This window comes from Chanos chanos, chromosome 7 (genome assembly GCF_902362185.1).
Source record: "Chanos chanos chromosome 7, fChaCha1.1, whole genome shotgun sequence".
In the NCBI taxonomy this organism is placed as follows: Eukaryota; Metazoa; Chordata; class Actinopteri; order Gonorynchiformes; family Chanidae; genus Chanos; species Chanos chanos.
Window position 1 is genome coordinate 29,462,990 of NC_044501.1, and position 26,293 is coordinate 29,489,282.

General features: G+C 44.6%; 1 protein-coding gene across 1 annotated transcript in view; it reads left to right on the forward strand.

The window, feature by feature from the left end:
• The window catches only part of prkdc (protein kinase, DNA-activated, catalytic subunit), a 40,013-nt gene that overhangs the window by 9,801 nt on the left and 3,919 nt on the right, over positions 1-26,293 (forward strand). The window contains exons 24-77 of the mRNA XM_030779643.1: positions 863-1,026; positions 1,486-1,638; positions 1,953-2,060; positions 2,319-2,545; positions 2,679-2,773; positions 3,237-3,336; positions 3,463-3,596; positions 3,904-4,134; positions 4,708-4,940; positions 5,128-5,336; positions 5,520-5,669; positions 6,291-6,438; positions 6,710-6,913; positions 7,474-7,662; positions 8,098-8,202; positions 8,485-8,652; positions 8,985-9,112; positions 9,377-9,584; positions 9,984-10,162; positions 10,436-10,604; positions 10,920-10,985; positions 11,133-11,196; positions 11,422-11,570; positions 11,743-11,880; positions 11,997-12,116; positions 12,556-12,699; positions 13,020-13,171; positions 13,367-13,498; positions 13,820-13,931; positions 14,204-14,331; positions 14,678-14,827; positions 15,035-15,208; positions 15,534-15,632; positions 16,049-16,259; positions 16,549-16,744; positions 16,854-17,057; positions 17,146-17,261; positions 17,359-17,490; positions 17,800-17,979; positions 18,476-18,687; positions 19,080-19,218; positions 19,516-19,704; positions 20,300-20,524; positions 21,399-21,507; positions 21,730-21,832; positions 22,317-22,476; positions 22,668-22,842; positions 23,074-23,258; positions 23,426-23,612; positions 23,926-24,086; positions 24,361-24,572; positions 25,178-25,265; positions 25,426-25,569; positions 25,864-26,071. Coding sequence (XP_030635503.1) covers positions 863-1,026; positions 1,486-1,638; positions 1,953-2,060; positions 2,319-2,545; positions 2,679-2,773; positions 3,237-3,336; positions 3,463-3,596; positions 3,904-4,134; positions 4,708-4,940; positions 5,128-5,336; positions 5,520-5,669; positions 6,291-6,438; positions 6,710-6,913; positions 7,474-7,662; positions 8,098-8,202; positions 8,485-8,652; positions 8,985-9,112; positions 9,377-9,584; positions 9,984-10,162; positions 10,436-10,604; positions 10,920-10,985; positions 11,133-11,196; positions 11,422-11,570; positions 11,743-11,880; positions 11,997-12,116; positions 12,556-12,699; positions 13,020-13,171; positions 13,367-13,498; positions 13,820-13,931; positions 14,204-14,331; positions 14,678-14,827; positions 15,035-15,208; positions 15,534-15,632; positions 16,049-16,259; positions 16,549-16,744; positions 16,854-17,057; positions 17,146-17,261; positions 17,359-17,490; positions 17,800-17,979; positions 18,476-18,687; positions 19,080-19,218; positions 19,516-19,704; positions 20,300-20,524; positions 21,399-21,507; positions 21,730-21,832; positions 22,317-22,476; positions 22,668-22,842; positions 23,074-23,258; positions 23,426-23,612; positions 23,926-24,086; positions 24,361-24,572; positions 25,178-25,265; positions 25,426-25,569; positions 25,864-26,071 — 8,466 coding nt within the window. The remainder of the gene's footprint in view (positions 1-862; positions 1,027-1,485; positions 1,639-1,952; positions 2,061-2,318; positions 2,546-2,678; positions 2,774-3,236; positions 3,337-3,462; positions 3,597-3,903; positions 4,135-4,707; positions 4,941-5,127; positions 5,337-5,519; positions 5,670-6,290; positions 6,439-6,709; positions 6,914-7,473; positions 7,663-8,097; positions 8,203-8,484; positions 8,653-8,984; positions 9,113-9,376; positions 9,585-9,983; positions 10,163-10,435; positions 10,605-10,919; positions 10,986-11,132; positions 11,197-11,421; positions 11,571-11,742; positions 11,881-11,996; positions 12,117-12,555; positions 12,700-13,019; positions 13,172-13,366; positions 13,499-13,819; positions 13,932-14,203; positions 14,332-14,677; positions 14,828-15,034; positions 15,209-15,533; positions 15,633-16,048; positions 16,260-16,548; positions 16,745-16,853; positions 17,058-17,145; positions 17,262-17,358; positions 17,491-17,799; positions 17,980-18,475; positions 18,688-19,079; positions 19,219-19,515; positions 19,705-20,299; positions 20,525-21,398; positions 21,508-21,729; positions 21,833-22,316; positions 22,477-22,667; positions 22,843-23,073; positions 23,259-23,425; positions 23,613-23,925; positions 24,087-24,360; positions 24,573-25,177; positions 25,266-25,425; positions 25,570-25,863; positions 26,072-26,293) is intronic.

The following is a 26,293-nucleotide window of genomic DNA, read 5'->3' on the forward strand; positions in this document are numbered from 1 at the left end:
TGCGTGTGTGTGTCTGTGTCTGTGTGCGTGTGTGTGTCTGTGTGCGTGTGTGTGTCTGTGTCTGTGTGCGTGTGTGTGTCTGTGTCTGTGTGCATGTCTGTGTGCGTGTGTGTGTCTGTGTCTGTGTGCGTGTCTGTGTGCGTGTCTGTGTCTGTGTGCGTGTCTGTGTGTCTGTGTGCGTGTCTGTGTGTCTGTGTGCGTGTCTGTGTGCGTGTGCCTGTGTCTGTGTGTGTGCCTGTGTGTGTGTCTGTGTCTGTGTGTGTGCCTGTGTGTGTGTCTGTGTCTGTGTCTGTGTCTGTGTGTGTGTCTGTGTCTGTGACTGTCTGTGTCTGTGTCTGTGTGTGTGTCTGTGTCTGTGTCTGTGTGTGTGTCTGTGTGTGTGCCTGTGTCTGTGTGTGTGCCTGTGTCTGTGTGTGTGTGTGTCTGTGTGTGTGTCTGTGTCTGTGTCTGTGTGTGCCTGTGTCTGTGTCTGTGCCTGTGTCTGTGTCTGTGTCTGTGTGTGTGTCTGTGTCTGTGTGTGTGTCTGTGTCTGTGTGTGTCTGTGTGTGTGTGTGTGCCTGTGTCTGTGTCTGTGTCTGTGTCTGTGCCTGTGTCTGTGTCTGTGTCTGTGTCTGTGTGTGTGCCTGTGTCTGTGTCTGTGTCTGTGTCTGTGCCTGTGTCTGTGTCTGTGTCTGTGTCTGTGTCTGTGTGTGTGCCTGTGTCTGTGTCTGTGTCTGTGTGTGTGCCTGTGTCTGTGTCTGTGTCTGTGTCTGTGCCTGTGTCTGTGTCTGTGTCTGTGTCTGTGTCTGTGTGTGTGCCTGTGTCTGTGTCTGTGTCTGTGTGTGTGCCTGTGTCTGTGACTGTCTGTGTCTGTGTGTGTCAGCCACCTCTGCGGAGGACATGATGAAGCGGCTGGTGGCTTGGGACAGCGAGAGGAGACTGAGTTTTGCCGTGCCGTTCATGGACATGAAACCCGTCATCTACCTGGACTCCTTCCTGCCCCGCATCACCGAACTCGCCCTCTCCTCCAGCGACAGGCAAACCAAAGTAAGTCCCCTCAAGACTCTAAACTGCTCCAAATTTTTACACACACATCAAAATCTTCCCCACAGAAATGGGCTAGGTTACAGAAGGTAAGGGTGTTGGCTAAAGGTTTGAAGTCTTTACAGCTAAATTCCTGTAGTTGTACTTGAAGCCACTCACTGAAACAGCTTCAAACAGAAGCAAAGAACCATAGCTTCCAGGTGTTGTAAATTAGTTTATTATTCGAATAAGTTATTATTAGCTTTTTATTAGGTATTGGAATACTATTAACAGTAGACTGCGTGGTAGAACTATTGGTATTTTTTAGAATGAAAATATAGAAGGGTTCCAGTTTACACTTCTCTGTTGTGTGTTTGTGTATGTAAACTTCTCCGTTGTGGGTTTGTGTATGTAAACTTCTCTGTTGTGGGTTTGTGTATGAAAACGTCTCTGTTGTGTGTGTGTGTGTGTGTGTGTGTGTAGGTAGCGGCCTGCGAACTTCTCCACAGCGTGGTGGTGTATATGGTGGGGAAGGGAGCTCAGATGATGGAGGGGGAGAAGTCCACTCCTCCCATGTACAACCTGCATAAACGCATCTTTCCTGTTCTCCTGCGCCTGGCCTGCGACGTCGACCAGGTCTGTCCGACAACACCGTATACCCGATCAGAACCAGTATTACTGATCAGAACTTTGTTATACGTGTAGCTTTATAATAAGGTAGTGATAGCAGTGTAATGTCCATACTGTAGTCTTATTAAAAACACCGACAAATGGCCACTGTATTTATATAATTGCAGCTAGAGCTCATCAGTTTTTGAGAGGCATTTGTGCATTATAATAATATCTGACGAAACCAGTCACTTTCTGTATTAAAGCTGAATATTCAGTGATGGTTTTAACCAATAATAAACACACACACACACACACTTGTGCCTGATTGGCTGTTACAGGTGACAAGGCAGCTCTTTGAGCCTCTGGTCATGCAGCTGATCCACTGGTTCACCAACAACAAAAAGTTTGAGAGCCAAGACACGGTGGCTGTGCTGGAGGCCATACTGGTAACTGCATCACTTTCGTTCTCTGACCTGGTTGATATGCCTCAGACTGCTCTGTCTTACGGTGGGATGACCGGTCACGCTCGTGTTTTCCACAAGCAGCAGCGGGTGTAGGCTTCCTGTTTGCGTTTTAAATGAATATGATCATGTCAAACCGACCTTCTTCTCTGGCTCTGACCGTTCCCACGGTAACACGGTAATTGCTGGATAACAGCACGTCGAGTTCTTTTGGTGGTGTTTACGTGTTTGTTCGTCTCTCAGGACGGCATTGTGGATCCGTTAGACAGCACGTTGAGGGACTTCAGTGGCCGCTGCATCCAGGAGTTTGTGAAGTGGTCCATCAAACAGACCACGCCCAAGCAACAGGAGAAAAGCCCGGCGAACATCAAGTCTCTCTTCAAACGCATCTACAGCCTGGCCTTGCACCCCAACGTGTTCAAGAGGCTCGGAGCTGCACTGGCTTTCAACAGTATCTACAGACACTTCAGGTCAGCCTCAGGAGATTCAGCGGGAACGTCTTTGAACAGTTTGAAAGGCCTGTACTCTGTTGGTTTGATGTTGCTGAGTTGTATGTCTCTCTCTCTCTCTCTCTCTCTCTCTCTGTCTCTCTCTCTCTCTCAGGGAGGAGAACTCTCTAGTGGAGCAGTTTGTCTTTGAAGTCCTGGTGGTTTTTATGGAGAGTTTGGCTCTAGCTCACTCTGATGAGAAATCGTTGGGTGAGTTCATTTGAGCGTGCTCTCACTGGGCCGACACTGCGTCCCGTTTCATTTTGTCATGTCTGACTGTCCTCTGTCCGTGTTTGGATGTGTTTTGATACGCCATTCCAGCCTGTCCTTCATCTCTCTTTAATATGAGATTTGATCTTTTGGTCTCAAACATCCTGTCCTTTTAGGCCATTCCGTCACTCTGAACTATCTGTTTCCCGCGGAGTGCTAGGCTGTTTGTCCCTGCACCATTACTATTTTTGTTGTTTGTCAGGTTGTTTGGGTGTCCTCAAAATAGACTTTACCTTTTTTTCTTTTCATGTTGAGAGACTGTTAGCACATCAGTGACCACAGCGCATACCCACCAATAGCATCCCTGTTGGTTAATGTCATGAACTGTGATTCTGTCTCTGTCTCTGTGTGCTAATAGTTAGCACATCACCCTCATTGACTGTTGTCTCCTTTCCCACTTCAGGAACCATACAACAGTGCTGCAGTTCCCTGGACCATCTGAAGAGAATAATCAAACACAAAGCTAATTCCCTCAACCAGTCTGCCAAGAGACGCACACCCAGGTGGGTCGTCTCTGCTGTGTAACTTTTGTTTCGGTGATAAATGTGTCTTTCCCACAGAAGTAAAGGTTATTGTCTTATTTCTTGTTAACCTATGTTTTCTCCCGCTGAATTTCTGATTTCTCGTAGAGGTTTTCCTCCTGATAAGTCAGTGTGTCTTTCCGACGTGGTCACGTGGCTGTTGGCGCAATGTGGGCGTCCACAGACGGAATGTCGGCACAAATGCATGGAGCTCTTCTATGAGTTTGTGCCTTTGTTACCTGGTGAGAGAGTACAAAACCCATTCACAAAACCAACCACGTCTCAGCACAGTGCTGTTTCTCTGTTCGTAAAGTTACTTGTGTAAGGCTGGTATAAAATTGTATTAGACATTTTTTCTATGTTACACAATGTAATATATAGTATATTATGTTGTGTAAGACCAATATAAAACATCCAAACTCTGACATCTTACATACGTATAAAACAAAAACATTTCATGTCACTTTTTGCGATAATTAGCTCCCGATTTTCGTATGCGTGTTGCTGTTCCTCTCAGAATGTTTGTTTCATTTTTTTACGTGTCCTCAGGTAAAGCTGCTCCTGCAGTGTGGTTGGAGGAGCAGATTAAGAAAGGCGGTCCCGGATTTCTGATCTCACAGCTGGAGGGCGGAGGCTTGCTGGCCCAGCCCACTCTGAGGGAGGTGGAGTCACCGTTCAGTGTGAGGGCCACCCTGCAGTGGATGGACCTGCTGCTGGCTGCCCTGGACTGCTACAACACCTTCACCAGCCTGAAGCTCATCCAACCACAGAAGATACTGAGTGAGTCCAGAGTGAAAAAAGGAATCATTTGGGCACATGTCTTTGATTATATACAACTTTACTCAACTTTACTCTAGAATAGATTGTCTAGATCAGTGAGTCTCAACTCCAGTCCCGAGGGCCCCCTGTCCTGCACGTCTTTGTTTTAACTCTTCAGTCTCACAGTTAGTTGAGCTAATCAAGGGCTTGATGATTAACTGATCAGTGGAATCAGGTGTGTCAGTCCTGAGTTAAAACAAAGTCGTGCAGGACAAGGGGCCCTCAGGTCTGGAGTTCAGAGTCACTGGTCCAGATGTTCATCAGTGTTTATAACTCAATTAACTTTGTAAGTATCATGTGGGGGAATTGTGTTATTCTGCGTTAAAGATCAATTCTTGTGAAGTTCACCAGTGTTGCTTGTTGCTATTGTTGTTTTTTTCTACTTGTACGAGAATAAAGCAATGTGTTGATGCGTTGAAGTCGTAATGATAATCTGCGTTGTTTACATTTACCTTCTATTCTCTCTCTCTCTCTTCTCCATGTCTCTCTCTCTCTCCTCCACATCACCTTCTTTTTCTCCCCTCCTTTAAATAGGCTCCGGTGAGAAGTCTAGTTTTTTGCCGGCTGTGTGTTTCTTTCTGAGGGAACTGGCCAGACAGGACCTAGAGGCAGCTGAGGGGTGTTTCAGGGAGGAGGGGGTCACAGGGGGGTCTGTCTTCAGCCCCCGCGAGAGAGAGCTCTACAACTACAGCAAGTGCACTATCACAGTCCGACTGCTGGAGTTCTCCACCATGGTTCTGTTGAAATGCCAGCAAGACCTCTGGAAGGTAAGATGACAATAATGAGAAGAAGGTGTTGATCAAACTGGAAAATATCGTCTGCGTTCCCTTCATTTCGGCTGGGAAATGATTCGTAATCTTCTGAATTCTTCTTTTGATTCTGCTTTATTTTTCTTAAAGTTTTTGAAGTTGGGCAATAAAACTATGTTACAAAAAAAGAATTTGATTTCTACAGATGCTGGAGCAGGACCTTTTCAACAACTCCTTCTTCGAGCTGGTTGCTATGACGATCTGTGAGCCGCCGTCTATTGGGTTTAACATGGCAGATCTGGAAGTAGTTTCACACCTGCCAAAGGTGTGTGTTGAGCTGCTCAAGGCCCTGGTCCAGACACCATACAGAACAAACCTGGAGAATAGCATCAGGGAGAGGATCTCAGCACAGAGGTGACGAGATCCCATTTTCTCAGCACTCGTTGTAAAAGGTGGTCTGATGTATTATAGAGAGTGTGTGTGCCTTGGTTTGTGGGTGGATGTGTTGATGTTTTGATGTGTTTGTGTTTGTGTGTTTGCGTGTCTGTGTCTGTCCTTTTATCTGTGCCTAATGTCTTGTTGCATGTGTCTCTGCAGTGTGGAGGAGCTTTGTGCAGTGAACCTGTATGATCCTGACTCTCGCGGTGGTCATACCAAACTGGAACTGTTACTGTCTGCCTGCAGACAGCTTCACCAGGCAGGACTTCTCAGCTCCATCCTACACAGTCAGGTTAGCCCTGTTTCTTTGTTTCTTTATTTTTGTTTCACATCACAAATAACCTGATCCAGTTATAACTAGGGGTGCGCGATATTGGATTTTTTGCCGATATTTGATATGCCGATATTTTCAAACTCATTTTGGCCAATTGACGATGCCGAAAATGATATACTATATACACATATTTTTTTTTATTTCACTGAAGAAGGACTGGTGCCATTTTCACTTGCCTGCTTTTTAGAAAGTCTTTGTGGTGTTCAGGATGACGGCTCTGAAGATTAATTAATTAAATTGTCAAAGGAATGTGGTTTTACCCGTCTTCACATTATCTTCGCATTATTGGTGCTTCGCAATTAGTGCACAGAGCAGTTTTGTTATCTGTTTCAGACACTTTGAAATACTTCCATACAGCTCACATGTTGAAGCTTGTTGCTGACACTCATAATAAACATTTAGTGTCATTGCGTCCGCATAGCTAACGCGTCTCCTTATCCGCCGGGCACATCAGCAGAAATATTCATATCTGCTGATGCTAATAATTGACCTCTTAAGTTATCAGCTGACACCAATGTTGTGCCAATATCATCATGGGTCCCCAGTTATAACGTTTCTGATTTTATGTTGAACGTTGTACAGAGTGACAGGTTCAGCAGCCACCACCTCGGCTCTGGAGTCCTCATGGCAGTCTACCGAGGCATTGCTCCTGGAGAAGACAGGAAGTCCCTCCCCTCCATGGATGTCAGCAGTAGGAAGTTAGCGGACGGCCTGTTGCAGCTGGCATTCTCATTGGGTGGACAGGTAAGAGCTTAAACTTCTGATAGCGAGACAAGCAGGGGGAACCAGGGGGAAGACAAATTGTTTGGTCTTTGGCCTGGGAAGAGTTTGGGCGCATCGTATTCACTGCTTGCCCATAGTAGTGTGCACAGCGTTGAGTCGTGTTCAGTACGAACACAGTGTTGTCCAGGTGCGTTCCTCCTGTCGTTTCAGAGAAACCTTTAGCTCATAAGATTCGTAATCAGTAAGACTCATTGTGATCGCGCTCTGTTTTTTCTTCACTCCTTGTCCACAGAGTGAACAGATGGTGGGTCTACTGCTGAACACCATCCCTTTGTGTGTTCCTCTGTCTGGAAGCCTGAACCCACATTTTATCAAGTTTTCCCATGGAGAGTACTTTTACAGCCTTTTCCAAAACACTGTTAACACTGAACTCCTGGGCTCTCTGGACGTGACTGTACCACTGCTCCTGGACGCCGCCATTGAGAACCCCAACATGGTAAAATCATCACCAAGACAGTCTCTAAAATAACACAAAAGCCTGGTTGTCACCGCAGGCAGGGGTGGAAAAAGAACAAGTAGAAATACTGTTACTAAAAATAAGTTACTCCTAAGTGGAGTCAAACTGCCAGCCGTTTTTGTACATTGTAAATGAGTGACTGTTTTACTCTCACTTAAGTATCTTTCGGGAGGGATGCTATAACTCTTCTTAGAGTACTTTTTTTTTGTAGTAGCAGTTCTTCTACTTTTACTGTGTCCACCCCTGACCGCAGGGCCAGCTGCATCAAATCTAGAACACGAGAAGGAAAACTGTGTGTACGTGAAATGTTAGTTCATTTTTTTAATCAATAGAGGGTCCTTTCTGTTTCCATATTTGGAAAATGTTTTTTTATAACCCTTTATCATACAGTTCTAGTCACTAGTCTCCTGTCAGACATAATGAAAGATTGTGAGGAGATTTTGCAATGAGGGTGAAAAAAAAAGAATCAGTTTATTTGTGGTGCTGATGGAGAGAACGTGCTGTATTGCGGTGGAACGTGACTGGTCGATTTCTCACAGGTCAGCATCCTGCTTAACGGCATGCTGGACCACAGCTTCCGCGAGCGCTCCGTGAGGAAGAGCCAGGGCGCGCGATTGGCCGAACAGGTTCTGCAGAGGTGGGACTCCCTGAGGCCCTGGTGGGGAAGGTCCTCCTCCACTCCTGAGAGCAAAACGTCCACCCTCACACTACTGTCCAAAGTGTTACAGGTAACAGAGGCACATGACACACCCTCCATTAAAACAGAGTTAAAACTGGTCACAGTGTGTGATGTGTGTGTATATATATATATATATATATGCAATGTATATAATGAATAAATGTGTAATATGGATGTAATATATATAATGAATGTATACAAATATAGATAAAAGGTCAAAAAAGTAGACCGATGCAAAAAAATATGTCCATATTCATATCCAGTTATAATCATATGTCCATATAATTCATTTATATCCATAATTTCCTGTCTTTTAATTCATATAGACTGAATTAACATATATTAAATGAATGAAGTATCTCATCACTTTTGTTTAAGAACCTTTTGTCCTTTTTAGAGGACGTGCATCAGGTGTGGACTGTTTCTTTGTTTCTGGAAGTTTCCTAGAAGTTTAAATTTTGACTCTCTGCTGTTTTGTCCACAGATTGACTCTTCTGTCTGCTCCAATACCACTCATCCAGCTTTCCGGGGTGTGTTTAACACCTTCACCACGCTCATCACTGACACAGCACTCCCCTTAAACCTGAAGGTAAACAACAACAACAGCAACATCCAGAAGTGCAAACGTGAGCCGGTGCTGAAATGTATCATGTATAGATTTGTGTTTGACTCATTCAGTGTGTCTCACTGGCTCTCCGTGCGCTCCCGGTGTGCAGTTCTTAAAACGTGTTTTCCTGACTGTATTCTCTCATCGTAGAGTTACCGGTGTGCGGTCCATAAAACGTGTTTTCCTGACTGTATTCTCTCATCGTAGAGTTACCGATGTGCGGTTCATAAAACGTGTTTTCCTGACTGTATTCTCTCATCGTAGAGTCAAGCTCTCATCGTGCTGCCGTTCTTCACCGCCCTGCCCGCTGAGCAGCTGGAAGACCTGCAGAGGGCACTGGAGTCACTGGTGGTCTCCCACTTCCCCATGCAGTCAGACGAATTCCCCCACGGTTCACTCCAGCGCAACAACTACATGGACTGTGTCCGTAAGGTAATGGAGATGTAGCAGGCCAAAGAAGATGGTCTTGTATAAACTGGAGTTGATCTCAGAGGATCTTTGAGTAGTCCCATTAGAGCATAAACAGGCAGTGTGTCTATTTCTGAATGCCGTTAAAGATGCTATCAGTGAGTTATTCGGTGGCAAATTTAAGAAAATTGTAAAATTGTTGTTACATTGACACTCTAAAGGGGAGAATTTCATGGCGTATAACAAAGGCCTGAAACGTCTCCTAATTGCAGATACGGCTGTTTTGTAAAGTTTTTTCTTCTTTGAATTTGAAGCACAGATTAAAGATGGACAATGAGATCTTGTCATCCTCTTAGTTTCTAGATGCCCTGGAGCTATCCCAGAGTCCTTTGCTGTTGAAGCTGATGGCGGGAGTTCTGTGTCGAGACAAGAGGCATATCATGGAGGATCTTTTCCAGACCTGCTTTCAGAGAATCGCCAGACTGTGAGTGAGAGAAACCCTCCCAAGACATAGTGAGGATCTCTGTGTGTGCGTGTGTGTGAGAGTGTGTGAGAGTGTGTGTGTGTGTGTGTGTGTGTGTGTGTGTGTGAATCAGTAAAAGAGCTACGGTCCAAGATTTCAGATTACGTGCTTCTTTTTTAATTTGGAATATCTATCAATTAGTTTTCGTTTGTCTCTTTTGCGTTTGGTCTGTTTTGAGGATTTTCACTCAGTGGTTTAAGATACTTTGTGTGTGTGTGTGTGTAGGTCCAACTGTGAGAGGCAGGTTCTCCTGCTCTGTACTGTGTATCAGACGTTCCGTGCCGGAGATGTTCCGATAAATTCCATGATGATGGCCCTGATGGACCGAGTCCTGCTCCCATTGGCCTCTCACTGTTCCTCTAACGCCTTGTCACAGTTCTTCATCACCAACATCGCCGACATCATGACCAGTCTGCAAGCTCGCTTCACCAAGGTTTGTCTAAAACGACCAATAAGAAGCTATCCATCTATAGCCGCCATATAATTCATTTTTAATGACCTCTGATGACGAGTTTAGAGACCATTCTGCTATGCTTGAAATCTTAATCATTGTTTAATGAGGTTTTCCTGTTTACACAAATACAGTTTGTATATTCTGTGAGCACATACTACATCTGAATCCGAATCTGAATACATTCGGTGTATTTGGCTGCTCAGACAAAACAGTAACTATTAGTAAGTGCACCCCGTTGTCTTTTAAAATGTTGCCACTCCTTTGATGGAGAGAACCGTCCATCTGCGGCTTTTGATGAAAAGCTTTTGTCTGCTAACACGGTGGTCTGAATCTCATGAGCACCCAGTTTGTCTTCTCCCGTTTCCTCTCCTCCTCCAGATGAACGAGGGTGTGTTTGAGAAGCAGTTAATGATGAAGAACGGCTGCTATAAGCTGCTGGAGCTGCTGTACTCTCGCCTCCCTAAAGAGGAGGTGTATTCCAAGGAGTCAGCCATCAATAAAGCCTTTTGTCATCCAGGACCTGCCGAGGGAAACGAACTGTCCAAAAACCTCCTCAAGTAAGAGCTATTAGAGCCACTGTCCGTGGGGATTCATCTCAAGTGCATCTCAGTTCTCGTAGATTTTTCTAGATGTTCTTCAGTGTTTTCTCTCACTTGCATCCTTATTAGTGTGAAACCTGTTCTATAGGGAATCTGTGAAATATAATTGAGTTGAATGATTGTGTAATTGTATCACTGTATAAATTGTATAATTGTGATGGTGGAGTTTTTTGGGGTTTTTTTTTACTCTTCTTCACGGCTGTTTCTGAAGACGATTGTGATGTTTGGCAGGTCGTCTTTTGAAGCTTTCACGGAGAACATGCAGGGAGAGACAGTTCTTTTGGAGCTGAGGAGACAGTACCACTGCTCTGCCTACAACTGCGCCATCGCTGTCATCAGCTGCAGCTTCAACGAGACCAAGTTCTACCAGGGTTTCCTCTTCACGGAGAAACCAGAGAAGGTGAATGGGGGGCCTTCTCTGGTATCTGACAGAAGACTAGAAAGCACATCTGTTTCAGAGTTTCCTTGGGGGGGGAGCTAGCCTTTAAGTAGCACCCTGGTGAAACGTTTTGCAGTATTTGCTCTGTTTTTATGTGTTTTTGTTCTGCTTGGATTACATGGATGAGGGATATCCTTTTTTTTTTTTTTTAAATATATCTATTGATTTACTGCAAAACAGTGTCATGGTCCCTTGAGAACACAGCAGTATATGACTCCCTATATACACGTGTATTATTTTGTCACTGCTTTTTGTATTTTTTGTACTTTTCCTCAGAATCAGTTCATATTTGACAACATCATTGACACCCAGAGGACCTATAATTTCCCCATTGAGATTGATGTAAGTGTTATTCTTAGAGAAACTTGTGTTAGGTTTGTTATAATGGATTCACTGTTACTTACTCTTTACATAAAAAATAGTTTCAGTCATGCAGTATGATTGTGTGTATATGTGTGTGTGTGTGTGTGTGTGTGTGTTTTGTGGCAGGTGCCTATTGAGAGGAAGAAGAAGTATGTCATGATCAGGAAGGAAGTTAGTGGAGAAAATGGAGGTAAGATGTTTTTTAAGAGATATGACAACTGTGAGCTAAGTGTTTATTTCAGGCAGCCCTGGTATAGGCAGATATAAAGTACTATATTTATTAAATGTCCTATTAGTTGGGATAACTGGTACTGAAAACATTTCTGGGCTGTTCAGAGATGTTCAGTTTTACATCCTGTGTTGATTTGTATACCTGTGTTTTCCATTTTTTTCTTCTCTCTTCCCAACCTTCCAGATGTGCCGGTCTACCTATCCTCCCAGTCTTACATGGCAGACAGCAGCCTCAGTGAGGAGATGAGTCAGTTTGATTTCTCTACTGGAGTCCAGAGCTTCTCCTACAACTCCCAGAATCCCGCAGGCTACAGCAGACCCAGCAGATCCAGGGTGCGTTGTAAACAGTGTGACAGTTCTTCTGTACATATGTAGAGGAGTGGGAGGAAGTTGATTGTGTGAGTGTGTGTGTGTACGCATATGCGTGCATGCAGGTGTGTGTGTGTATTTGTGTGTGTGTGTGTGTGTGCGTATGTGGTGTAAACGTGTCTCTGTGTGACCACAGGAGCGTGCTGAAGTGGTGTCTCAGGATGAGACCATAGAGTTGGACATGGATGAACTCAACCAACATGAGTGTATGGCCACTATGACTGCTCTCCTGAATCACATGCAGAGAAACAACATCACACCTAAAGTCGAGAAGGTGGGAAAGAGCACCCTTCAGGGCAGGTTTAAAAGCCATCGTATTCACACCGGTTTTGTGTATTTTATAGTATATGTGAGTTTGTGTTTGTGCGTGCGTGCGTGTGGGTTCTGTAGGATGTTGTTCCCAGCGAGCTTCCTCCCTGGATGAAGTTTCTGCATGGGAAACTTGCTAATCCATCCACAGCTCTGAACGTCCGACTCTTCATCGCCAAACTCATCATCAATGCTGAGGAGGTGGGTCTCTCCACAGTGTGTCAACAGATCCATCTGCCCTTCTACTGTATCAGTCATCCGTCCATCCATCCATCTATCCATTCATCCATCCATCCATTTAACCATATACTCAATGTCATCCATTCATCTGTCTGTCCAGTCATGTGCTATACATCAGCCATTCATTAATACAGCCATCCATCCATCCATGTAATCATGTACTATATTTCATCTGTCCATTTATTTATCCACTGATCAATCCATCCATCCAACCGTACACTCTGTATCATCCATCCATCAGTCCATCAAACGATCCATCAAACAATCCATCCATCCCTCCAGCTCATCCACCCATCTGTTCAGTTTAAGTCATGTCTATCCAGGTAGCAGTTCAGCTGTATTCTACCCATCCTGTGCGACTGTATTCCCTCCACTGTGACCATGGATCCGTGTTTTGCAGGTGTTTCGTCCCTATGCCAGGCACTGGTTGGGGCCCATGCTGCAGCTGGTGGTCTCAGGGAATAACGGCAGAGAGGGAATCCACTTCATGGTGGTAGATATCGTGGTGACTGTTCTCTCCTGGACCAGCTTGGCCACACCCAAGGTCGGTCTCTAGTTCTCCCATTCGGCTCTTAACTTCTACGCAAGGCTGAATGTTCGTCATGAATGCCGTGAGCTCTCGTGAATAACGGTCTTTGCCGTGTTGTGTGTTTAGCACTTTGCTTTAATGCAGTATAGGTTTTGTTTTTTGATTTGGCGTTTTTCTTGAACAGTCACCTGTGATGATGTGATATCAGGTCGTATGCCCTCTCTGAATATGCTCCATAATTCATTAGCTGTCAGAGAGACTTTATATTGCCATAAAATAATCAAGATCCCCCCCCCCCCCCTCTTTCTCTCTCTCTGTAACATCTCCCCTCTCAGGGTAACACCAGGGATGAAATCCTGGCCAATCGACTGTTGGAGTTTCTGATGAAGAACTGCTTCCACAGTAAAAGGCCCGTGTTCAGACACAACCTGGAGATCATCCGCACTGTAGTGGAATGCTGGAAAGACTGCCTCCACGTGCCTTACAGGTCAGTAAACACCTGTTATCATGGCTACAGCTGACCGTAATCTTATAGTCGTCGCTACTGTTCGTGGATGCTCTGCTGTTATGTTAAACTTTCCGCGAATATTGAATATATTGTGAATATTGTCTTTTGAAATATTAGTGTTCTCATAAGTATTTATATTTATATTTATAAGTATTTCCATTCTGTGGTTGGCAGTCTGATATACGAGCGCTTCGCCGGCACAGACCCCAGCAGTAAGGATAATTCTGTCGGCCTCCAGCTGATGGGGATTGTTCTGGCCAATAATCTCCCTCCATATGACCCAGACTGCGGCATTGACCACAACAGGTAAACACACAGTTCCCAAAGCTCACACACACACACAGTTATCAGAGAGTCAAATATGTGGTGAAATTGTAGTGCATATGTGGTGAAATTGTAGTGCATGTGAAGTCAAGGTTGCTACATATAACTGGTGTCAAATAGACGTTTATTACTATAAATCAATGAATGAATGTCAAACTCAATCACTGAAGTAAATCAGGCCCTTTTCATTTTGATTTGTCATGATGTAAAAATGTCACGAATGATGTCGCGTCTGTACCACGATTTACCGCCTGTGTCTTGTTTTACATACACGGTTTTACATTTTACTTGTTTTATTTTCAGGTATTTTCAGTCGCTGGCCAATAACCTGTCCTTTGTCAGATATAAGGAGGTTTATTCTGCTGCAGCTGAGATCATAGGCCTCACACTGAACTATATGACTGAGAAAACCGACGTATGTATACTCTACATCCCTGACACATTCCACAGTGTGAATAGCCATTTCTGGATTTTTTTATTAGAGAACCGCACTTACCCTCCAGTTATTTGACTGCATGTTTTCTGTGCTCCACAGGTGTTAGTTGTTTAATTTAAGTTTTATAAAAATCTGTAATTTTAAAAATCATATCATCAAATATAGCTCTTTTCAGAGATAGTCTTCGGTGAGTGTGAATCAGGAGTTGATATATTATTTCTTTATTTATTCCTTTTATTGTTTCTGCTCAGCAAAATGAGGAACCTTTATTCAACCTGACCGTTAAAAAACTGAACGAACTGAAGAACAAGAACATGGACGATAAATTTGTCATCTGCCTGAACAAAGTGGCTAAGCACTTTCCTCCCCTCGTAGATCAGTGAGGACGCTTTCCTTTTCTGACCTTTGTTTTAACATCAGTTTTATTTTTAAAATGCACAGTTTCTCCACGGTCTGGAATTTGTCACGAGTCAGAAATCCAAAGGGATTTTCAGTTGCTGAACTACAATCTGTCCCTGCTTATTTCTGTGCTTGAGAGAACAATTTAGCAGATCTATGTTACAAGCACATTGACCGAGTTGTAATAACTCAAAAATATTCTTACATGAATATGTGTATTTAATCTGTTTTTACATTTCAAAGGGCAGCTTTGAGAGAGTGTAGAAGTGAAGGGTTATGAAAAGTGAGTGAGATACACGTTTGTAACTGGTAACCTTTTGTGTCAGGTTTGTGAATCAGGTGTTTTACCTGATGCCCAAGCTCCACGGGGTCTTCATGACACTTTGCCTGGAGTGTGTTCACAGTCGCGCCGAAGCCTTACCTGACGTTTACATGCACCTCAAGACCAAAAACCTCACCCAGATCATGGCGCACCGGTACGACGTCCCCATGGCAACCAAAGAATTCAGAACTGTCATTTGACAACAAATACTCAGCTACATGTTTTTTTTTTCTCTATCGTTCGTATTTATAATATGTCTCCGGATGGTGAAATCATCAGTGTTGACCAGTACAGTCGTGCGGTGGACGGCACCCCATGATTGTGCTCCTCCTTTATCTGGTCTTTTCCCTCTCTCCCTCAGAGACGAGGCGAGGCAGCGCGCGTGTCTGGACATCGTACATAAGATCCTGGCCTCTCTGAAGCCCGAGGAGCTGAGGGAGATCCTGGGTGCCGTATGCGCCTTCATCTCTCACCCCTCCCCCGCCTGCAGGGAGCGGATGTATGATATCCTTATGTGGATCCAAGACAACTACAGGTATATTTCTGTCAGCCTCTTTCTCTCTCTCTCTCTCTCACACACTCAGCTCTTCTTTTCTTCCTCTCTAAACCTGCTCTGTCTTTCACTTTCTTTCTACTTTTGTTACATTCATCAGCCTGGTTTTGTCACATCCGTTCCTTTTTTTTGCTTTTTATCTCAGTTGTACTCTTTAAGCAATTTGTCAGTAAATTTCTTTCAGGCCCTGCTCTTATACCTGTTTTTGTTTTAAACTCTGTACAGCTCAGTACAGTTTGAGGGTTGTGTTTGAGCGTTAGAGATGTGTTTGTGAATGGCTGACGGGTTGAGGCTGGTTTCTTCACAGTGATGTTGAGAGTAAAGAGGACAACACATCAATGGAGGTTCTCAGCATGGCAAAGGAAACCCTGCTTCAGGGCCTGACAGACGAAAACCAGGGACTACAGTGAGTACTGAAAATAATCAGTAAGGGTTTTCAGTATCCAGGACTCTCAGGGTGCCAGAAAAATCTTGATTGTAATATCTCAATGCTTCATTGTCTCAATGTTAAGAAAGACTAAGCATGTTAAAGTGAAATCCGTGCTCTTCATGGCTTCCTCCAGTAGAATGGAGAGTCTAGAACTGTACATTCTAGAACAGCTTTTGTCTGTGGGCAGACTTCTAGAATTTGTTCTGCAGTCTGTGTTTACATCTACTTATTGGACTGTAGTCTTTAATGGTTCTTTAACTTCTCAAACAACATCGACATGTTTTGAGCACCTCCTTCTCTGACATTCTGTATTATGTTTGCGTCTGAGTGTTTGAATTCCCTGTATTAGCAGTCATTCTTAGTGCTCTGTCTGTAATGTGATGTTTCCTTAGACTATACGTGCGTAACTTCTGGAGTCACGAGAGACGCTTGCCCCGCAGCACGCTGGAGCGCATGCTGGTGGTTTTGCGTTCGTTGTATTCGTCTCGTATCGAAGACCGATTCCTCAGCTTGGCTACAGACCTCCTGCTGGAGTTGACCAGCCAGAGCCCTGACTACACGCGTAACCTGTTTGAATACCCGCTGTCTGAGTGCAAGTTCCAGGTCTGTCTGTTTTCACCGTCCGCTGGTTCCCATTCTGAGCCTACCTCCAAAATGACACCATTTTCTTCTCCAAATGAACCAAACTGATCCGTTTAGAACAAATGAATTTTTTTTTTTTTTTTTTTTTGAGGGGGAATTTGATCTTTATTACAGAATTGTTATTGCAGAACGATAGTGTTCCTGGGCAAGCAGTGCATTGAAACACAAATATAGACTTAAAGATGGTTAAGAGTTAATGCTGCTCATCTCTCATGGCGTTTTTCTCCGTTCTCTCACTGTGTGATCTCAGGACTACATGATTGACTCTAACTGGCGTCTGCGGAGCACAGTCCTCACGCCCATGTTTATGGAGACCCAGGCCACTCAGGGACCCGGTGCCACTCAGGCACAGGACAGCGCGGGCACGCCACCGGGGTCAATGAGGGGTCAAATCCGGGCAACGCAAGCCTCACTGGAGTTCACCCAGACTCAGGCTCCAGGCTCAGGTAATCTGCGTTACACAAACGCACATTCACACACATGCAGTTATCCTATTGTTTGATGTCACATATGCATAGACATTTGTTTGTTTTATCCCTTTTTTTTTTCCACCAGGTCGGCGTACGTCCTATAATTGGTTGACCGGTGGTAGCGTTGACACACTAGCCGAATATTCTCTTTCCTCCGAGTCCCTGTCTTCACTGATGGCGTTTGGAAAGAAATCAGAGCGCCCCCAAGTGGCCTGGAGGGCTGTTGGCACAGGTTTTGGGTCAAAACGACTCGGTGCCCCCACAGACGAGACAGACAGCAGAAGTATTGGTAAGCCAATGGTGAAAGGAGATTTCCTACTCAAATCCACCAATCAGAGTCAAGTCTACATTAACGAGAACACGTTGCGTTCAAACAGCTGAGCGAGAGAGACGAGCCGACATCCTACGGCTGAGGAGGCGGTTCCTTAAGGACAAGGAGAAGGAAAATTTGAAGTTTGCCAAGCGGGAAATCTTAGCGCAGAGACAGGAGAAGGTAAACCGTCTGTCACTGGTGGACGGACATTTTGTTCAGTATTGGTCACAGTGGGGACAGTTTTTTTAACACAGCTCCTCCTCCACGCGTGACCTAGGTAAAGAGGGCGGATCAGAAGCTGCGTCGGGACGCTCAGGTGACCCTGTACCGCAGCTACAGAGTCGGAGATCTGCCGGACATCCAGATCCAGCATAGTAGTCTCATCGCTCCGCTGCAAGCCCTCGCCCAGGTTACAGCTCCGCCACCAGCCCATTTGCACACATTTCACCAAACCAAACTCTGATTCCTGTGATTTAAAAAAAAAAAAAGGAGTTTCTGTACTATAACGGATTGCACCGTGAAAACATTCTGACTCGGGTCTCTTTACTTTCACATGCTTATCTTGTGTTCCTACCGCTAGCCGCTCCAGCTAGTTCTTTTCCCAGTTCTTTCTGCTTTCACACAGTCATTCCTAGCCTGTCCTCATGATTACAGAATGATTCTAGTCGAAGTTACACGTTCCGATTCTGATTTGGGAATTCTGCTGTATTCCACACAGAGGGACGCCACGCTGGCCAAACAGCTGTTCAGCTCCCTGTTCGCGGGCCTGCTGGTGGAGATGGAGAAGTCCAAGCCGGCAGGGGAGAAGAAGAGGATCCATGAGGAGCTGCTGCAGGACATTAACACCTTCCTCAGCAGGAGTACAGCCTACTTTCCTCCCTTCATCGCATGCGTGCAGGTCAGAACAGAGCTCCTGGTCTGGTCCGGAGCCAAGTCAAAGTTATGATAATCTGAGAAGGTCGGAAATTATTGCAGTTTTTTTTTTTTTTTGCTTTTTCTTGAGAAAGACACAAGCTGGCGTTTGTAAGTTACTGATGTCATCATTTACCACAAGGACAAAGACAGCACTGTGTGGTTCCAGACTTAAATCCCTGTATTTGTTTAAGTGGCCAGCGATTTTATGGCTCATACCCAGCTGTATCAGCTTTCATCATTTTTTTCTGGTCTTTTTTTTTTTTTTTTTTTTCTTTTAGTTGGGTTTTTTTTTTTTTTTTTTGGTTACCATTACAGATAATCTCCCAGCAGTGGGAATTGACACAGATGTTTGCCCTTTTGATCCTCTTCAGTATTTCATTATCAAAGTGTGACATTTGTGACACTCTGTAAGAGTGACTGGATAAGCGGTTTCTTTTTTTTTTATTTTTCTCTCTCTCTCTCTTTCTCTCCCTCTCCAGGATATGAGTTACCAGCATATGGCCCTGCTGGGCGTGCATCCTGCCAACGTGAGTGCCAGCTGCCTGGCAAGCCTGCAACAGCCCATGGGCATCCTGCTCTTGGAGCAGAACCTTCTGCACTCTACCGATACACCGGGAGAGCCTCCGTCCAAAAGGGCCCGCGGCCGCAGGGAGCTTCCGCCCGACACCGAGAGATGGATCCACCTAGCCAAGTAGAGTTTGGCCGCCTACATAAACATCTCTTCACCTCTCAGTTTTTCTTTCCTCCCTTTTTTTTTTTTCTTTCTTTCTTTTTCTCCTCGTTTTTCCTCTCGCCGTGTTCTTTCCTGCAGTTCCGGTCGCTGCTAATGAATATTCTCTCGTTTATTTGCCTGCTCTCCCTGTTCAGTCTTCATGTAGAAGCCCTGGTATTAAGATTTGGTTTAATTGTATCCATTTCATTAATGGCATGCAGATGAAAACCTCGGGCACCAATGACTCATTTTCCACCCACAATTCAAGCACCACGCATTAAACTTTATGAATTAGAACAGCACAATATTAAAAGTCTATTCATTTCTCTCTCTCTCTCTCTCTCTCTCTCTCTCTCTCTCGGCTGACTCAGGTTGTACAGGTCTCTTGGAGACTATGATGTCGTGAGGGGGATCTTTGGGGGGAAGATCGGCACGAAGGCCATTACCTCCATGGCCCTCCAGGCAGAGGCCAAGAGTGACTATGCCGAGGCAGTGAAACTCTATAACCAGGTAATGTGTCCAAGACCATGGGGGGAAAAAACAAAAACAAAACACTGATCCAACAGTTGGATATTCTTGTGTCATTTGCTCATTTATTGGTGTGATTACTGTTGTAATTTTGTTGTAATGTTAAAAGTTATGTTTTGAAGTTTTTCTGAGAGTATATTTAAATAGGGAATATGAGTTGTATTGAATTAAAGCACAGATCTTTTTTTCCCTTTATGTAAATTATGTAAAATATCAGTGAAAGCAAATTGTATTGACACAAAGTGAGGGAAATGCTTTATCCATGGGCACTGTTATCAGGCTTTGAACAAGGAAGGGTGGGAGGATGGGGAACCCACTGATACGGAGAAGGACTTCTGGGAAATCGCAGCTCTTGATGCTTACGGTCATTTGACTGAGTGGAAGTCTCTTCAGTACTGTGCTACGGTCAACATTGACGAAAACACCCCCATCGACCTGAACAAGATGTGGAGTGAACCTTTTTATCAGGTACTCTGTCTGCTGACCGCTTTCAACTCACACCAGAGTAGAGGAATTAAAAGAGTAATAAACTCTTTTAATGAAATATCAATGGACAAAACATTGTTATCTGTCTTAAAAGATGAATGCCAAACAGAGACGCCTGTAAAACAACTCTAAAATGCACAGTTCCTTCATCAACACCTTATGGGCTGCGTTGTGTGTAATCCTCTCTCTCTCTCTCTCTCTCTCTCTCTCTCTCTCTCTCTCTCTCTCTGTCTCTCTCTCTCTCTCTCTCTCTCTCTGTCTCTGTCTCTCTCTCTCTCTCTCTCTCTGTTTCTCTCTCCCTCCCTTTCTCTCTCTCTGTCTGTCTCTCTCTCTGTCGCTCTCTCTCTCTCTGTGTCTGTCTCTCTCTCTCTCTCTCTCTGTCTCTCTCTCTCTCTCTCTCTCTCTCTCTCTCTCTCTCTCTCTCTCTCTCTCTCTCTGTCTCTCTCTCCCCTCCCTTTCTCTCTCTCTGTCTGTCTCTCTCTCTGTCGCTCTCTCTCTCTCTGTGTCTGTCTCTCTCTCTCTCTCTCTGTCTCTCTCTCTCTCTCTCTGTCTCTCTCTCTCTCTGTCTGTCTATCAGGAGACCTATCTGCAGTACATGATGCGCAGCATGATGAAGCAGCTGCAGCAGGGTCAAAGGGATCAGGCTCTCCTGACCTTCGTCGACTCCGCCATGAAGGTGGAGCAGCGGAAGATCGTCATGGAGACGCACTACAGCCAGGAGCTGAGCCTGTTGTACATCCTGCAGGAGGACTACGACCGCGCCAAATACTACGCCAACAACTGCATGCAGGTCTTCATGCAGGTCAGTGACCGTAATGCTCACGCCCTGTTCACGCTCCAAACACTGCAGCTGTTGGCCATTTTTCACTGTGGTTTTGGCACACAGCTGCTGTTCTGTTAGTCCGAACGCAGCAAATATGTTTTAGTTGAGGTATCGTACAACACTTCTTTTAGCGACAGCAGTATGTTGTGCACACTGTACATCGCATTCCAGTTTACTTCTGAATCACTTCTCAAAAGCACACTTTTCACCAACCAGATTATACCCAGAGTCTTCAATAAGCACAATAAGACAAAAGAAAAACCACTCTGTAGATGTCAGTTTTTCCTTTAGATTTGTGCTTATTCAAGCTCTCAGAGCAACTGTGGTAAAGGAGTAGTGTGTGTGTGTGTGTGTGTGTAAATGTTAATACATCGAAATATATATGTGTGTGTGTGTGTGTGTGTTAAAGAGGACATGAACAGTCAGTGTTACCTTCAATTACAGTTTGGAAATGAGAACAAAACCCATGTGAGGTGGCAAAATGAATGATGCAGACATCAGCGTTCACTACAGACCAGGAAACTTCGATCACTTATACCTCTACTATCATCGTTTCCCCCAGTTCTGACAAACAGCTTTTATGCACTCACGCAGAGGTTGCGTGTGTGTGTGTCTGTAATCATAAAAACCTCTGCATCTGGCTGGAATCCTTGCTGAAGTTGTGTAATATCAGCTGCTGAGTTCAGTTTTATAGCTTAAAATAATTTGCTTCCATTAAAGCTTAAAGATACATTTAAATTCATTTTGACTGATTTATACAAATGTGCAAATATAAGTATAGTATAGTATAGTCTGACCCATGTGAGGTTTTTTTTTGTTTTGTTTTGTTTTTTATGCTTTGAATCGGTTGCAGAACTATTCGAGTATCGACCCTCTGCTGAGCCGTAGTCGCCTGACGGTGCTCCAGTCAGTTCAGGCCCTGACAGAGATCCAGGACTTCCTCCAGTACATCACAGGAGAAGGTTCCTTTTCTCTTCTGTTTTTCTCCATCACAACTAATACTGCCATTCCAATATTCTCAATGGTGCATTCAGAGGCTAATTGATTCTCAAGCTCTTCATTGTTTTCCTCTCCTTTCTCTCTCTTCTTATTGCATCTGTCAGATTCTCTTCTCTGCTAAACATAATGTTGCATCAAAGTTTTAAAATCTGTTTCTGTAAGCCTGTGTTATCCCTCTCTGTCAGTTTCTGTGAATTCCCTGAGGAATGTGATCCGACTTTGGACCAGTCGCTACCCCGATGCCAAAATGGACCCCATGAATGTTTGGGATGACATCGTCACCTCTCGGTAAGACGTGAGATTGACTTTCTCTTTCTCAAAAAAACCCCTCTTATGCAAAAGTGTTGCCATGCTAAAATTCCTCTTTGGAGACTGAAGGTTACACTAAAACATCTTCCATGCTCTCAACCTCTTGTATCTTTAACCCTCAAAAAACAAAAAAAAACCCAAAGTTTTGAGCCCTCAAGTGGTGCACCTTGTTAAGGCACGGTTTTACACTGCAAAGGAACATTATACATCTGGGTTTCACGGTTCAAATCCCAGTCAGTTGGTTGCATTCCCTTGGGGGTGCACAGTGACATTAAGGCGTGCCCCTCCCCCGAAGCATGTAAGGTCACCTTGTGATAAGTAACCACTCATAGGATGGTAAAATTAAATTGTTACATACTGCGGATTTTTGGACATTGCAAATTAAGTGAAAAACCAAAAGAAAGTCAATTTAAATCGTCTTAATCCTGCTTGTTTTTTCATTCACACTGTTCCTCTGTTGCAGCTGTTTCTTCCTGGATAAGATTTGTGAAAAGCTGAACTCCAGTCCTCCTAACAGTATGGAGGTGGACGACACAGAGGAGAGCGCAGAGGAGCTTAGGGCTCTCGTGAGGAACTGCAAATTCAGTATGAAACTACGAATGGCAGACAGTGCCTGGAAACAGGTCAGTCAGACTCTTAACGGTCTGCCAATCACCACAGTGTCTTTGTCTTCGATTGGCTGGGTGTATGAGGGGAAAAAAAGAGGCGCTTTGATGTAGAGGAAAGGAAACGGGTGACGATCCGGATTGGCTGGTTTTGAATGTCTCTGTTCGTTTAATGGAGTGTTTTGTGATTTTTTTTAATCTTGGGACAGAACAACTTCTCCGTGGCGACCAAGCTGCTGAAGGAGCTTCACAGGGAGGCGAAGACAAACCCAAAGTGGTTGCTCCGCTGGGTCCACAGCTTCAGCCGTTTTACCCACCGCAGGTGCCTTGGTCTGGGCCCCAGCGAGCAGATCAGCTCCCTGATCAAGACCGTCCCACTGCTGGGTACAAACCAAGCTCCTCTCCTACCCTCATAACCACATTTCAAACTTCACGGCAGGAATTGTAGGGTTGACTGTGTAGTTCCCAAGCCTACGTTTTATTTTGTACGCAAAGTCATGAACATTTGAAAAGTGTAACATGTGATTGTGGAATATAAAGGTAGCTAGATGGACCACACCCATTAGCCTGACAGGTCACACCCCCCTCTCTGAGTCATGTGATTTGCTCCCTCAGAGGAAACAGAGCGACAGAGTGAGGGAGGAAGTACCAAAGTGTTCAGGGACCAACGGATCCTTCTCGGTACCACCTTCCACCTTATGGGCAATGCTGTCGGTAGCAGTCCCTCTGTTCTGGAAGCTATAGGCCCTGAGAAAGCAGGAAGGATCTTAGAACTTTCCGGAGCATCCTCTAACAGCCAGGTAGGCTTAATCTAACTTGTTGTAACCATAGCATCAATGATAGGATTAGAATACAGCCATCATTAGATCAGATCTTGGAATTATTCAGTGCTAAAATGAAAGCCCCAAAACTGATCCCAGATCAGCACTGTAGGCTCATTTATAGCGCGGATGTGCGTTTGTCACAGATCAGGGAAGGGCTGCATCAGCGCGCTCTGGAGCTGTTGCACAGTGCGGCTCGAAGGGCCGACGAAGAGGTCCAGTCCTTCAGCGGGCAGCACACAGACACCGCCGGCATCATCGACGCCTACATGACCCTCGCCAACTTCTGCGACAGCCGACTGAGAGAGTCGGAGCAGAGAGGAGAAGGAGGAGGTGAGACAAGAACTCACCTTACTCCAGACAACTCCTCACTCCTGTTTAGGGCTCTGAGTGATAGTTATTGGGTTCAGTCCATCTTAATCTCAGAGCAGGCAACACATGAGTACATCTAAATCTATGCAGGATACAAGGATGGGAAGATCTGTGTTTCTGGTCAACTAACTTCCTTTCAGTATATTTCTGTCCCATGCAGTGGTTACTGTGGAATAGTAATGCTAATGCAGATCTTTCTCATGAGAAGTTCTTGATAAAGGACATGGCGTGATTGTCTCTCATATTTCTTGCGTTTGGCCTTTTGTTGCTGTAGAGAGCAGCTCTCTGGAGCTCCAGTCGTTGCCTGGGTGTGTGGTGGAGGTGATGCTAAAAGCACTGAAGCTCCACTCCGAGGAGGCCAGACTCCGGTTCCCCCGCCTGCTTCAGCTGGTAGAGATATACCCTGCAGAAACCCTGGACCTCATGGCCAAAGAGGTGAGCACGAAAGCCCATTTCCAGACACCCTGTGACCTTTTTAACGAGCTTTGTAAAACTCCTTAAGTTTAATAGGTGCACAAAATACATGATGTTAAAAATGTTTTAGCAGTGGCAGAATTCAAATCTGTCGAGTACCCTTACTCTTTCAGTGTTCCATGTTCCTCCCCCTTTTAATGTGCAGTAACATTTTCAGGTCTCATTCAGATTTATTAAAAAAAAGAGAAAAGATTAGGGGGCAGGTTCTTACAGTTTTGAGTGTCCTGTTTGATAGGTCGTAACCGTGCCCTGCTGGCAGTTCATTGGCTGGATCAGCCAAATGATGGCTCTGCTGGACAAGCCTGAAGCAGTGGCTGTCCAGCAGGTGATAGAGGAGATAGCGCAGTGCTACCCTCAGGCCCTTGTCTACCCCTACATGATCAGCAGCGAGGGGTACACCTTCCAAGAGTCCGCCACTGGGCACAAGAATCGCGAGTTTGTGGAAAGGTTCGTAAAGGAGGAACGTTACATTACATCACGTTGTGTTGTTGTGTTGTATTGCGCAATGCTGTACGTTGTGTTGTGTTGTGTTGTGTTGTGTGTTATGCTATGCTATGTTGTGTTATGTTATGTTATTTGTTATGCTATGCTATTCTATGGTATGTTATGCCCTGTTATGTTACAGTATGTTATATTGTGTTATGATATAGTGTGGTATTGTAGGGTTATGGTTGTGCTATGTTTATGTTTACATTTATGTTTATATTTACGCTTACAAACACGTTCATGTTTATGTTAGTAATGTTGTGAATGCTTTTTACACACTTTGCCTCAGTGAAGTGTAATTCCAGACTTGACTGTTTTGAGTTATTAAAACTGTGTGGGTGTTTGTTTGTGTGTTTCTAGGCTTAGGCCGATGCTGGATAAGGGAGGAGTCATTCAAGACTTGACTGTTTTCTGAGATTGTTGAGAATTGTGTGGGTGTTTGTTCATGTGTGTGTGTTTCTAGGCTTAGACCGATGCTGGATAAGGGAGGAGTCATTCTAGACTTGACTGTTTTCTGAGATTGTTGAGAATTGTGTGGGTGTTTGTTCATGTGTGTGTGTTTCTAGGCTTAGACCGATGCTGGATAAGGGAGGAGTCATCCAAGACTTTGTGGATGCCCTGCAGCAGCTTACCAACCCCGAGATGCTCTTCAAGGTCTCAGACACGTCATTCAGTTTTAGCTCATAAAAGGAGTCAGCATTTTACAACTTGCATTGTCGCAGAACTCATTCAGAAAGCAAGTCGTGCAATAAATCGACACAGGCTGTTTTCCAAATCCGCGTAGGGAAGTTCCTGAAGGTTGTGTTTGTTGCAGGACTGGTGGGATGAAGTGAAGAAGCACCTGGAAACTCCGAATCCAGACAAGAAGAAGTTGAGGGAGTTGTATGGAGAAATGCACTCCTCTCTTTGCAATTCCAAAGCTCCGCAATACGGCACGTTTCGCAAAAAATTCATGCAGGTTCTTGTCTTTATTCTTCTCCTGCTGTCTACTGAAATAGATTAATGTCCTCTGAACACAAGTGTCTTAGTTTAATACTGTTTGTTGGCGTGGTTTAATTTAAACTGAGCTCTGAAGAGTTGTGTCCTTTGACATAGGTCTCCATTAGGCTAATCCATGCAAGACAACAACAAACAAACAAACAAACAACTAACTAACAGTTTATAATGTATTTTTGTGCAGTTTGTTTTTCATTGCATAAAACCCATCTGATACCTGTATGTATGTATGTATGTATGTATGTGTGCGTGTCAGAAATTCTCCAAAGAGGTGGAGAAACTGTTGGGGTCCGGTGGTTCCAGGCTGTATGATAAGCGTAAGGATAAGGAGTTCCTGCGGCAGGTGGAGAACCTCGCGATGTCCATGAGGGGCTTCCAGAAGGAGCCGGGGAACCTGAAGGAGTACTCCCCCTGGCTCAGTAACTTCAGAGCAGAAACCCTGAAGAATGAACTGGAGGTACCGGGTGAGTCTTTTAACTGCTCAACTTTTGCTACAAGATGGTGAGGTACTTGTCCCTTTTTGGTGAATAAAAAAAGGCGTTTTTCAAATATTGTCTCATCATTTAACATAGTCACATTTTCAGGGTTCTACACCAAATAGTATTTGAATCTGTGTATGGTTTGGAATACAGTGGTCCAAAATACCAATTTAACTGGAGCAAAGATAAGTTGGTTGGGATACAACA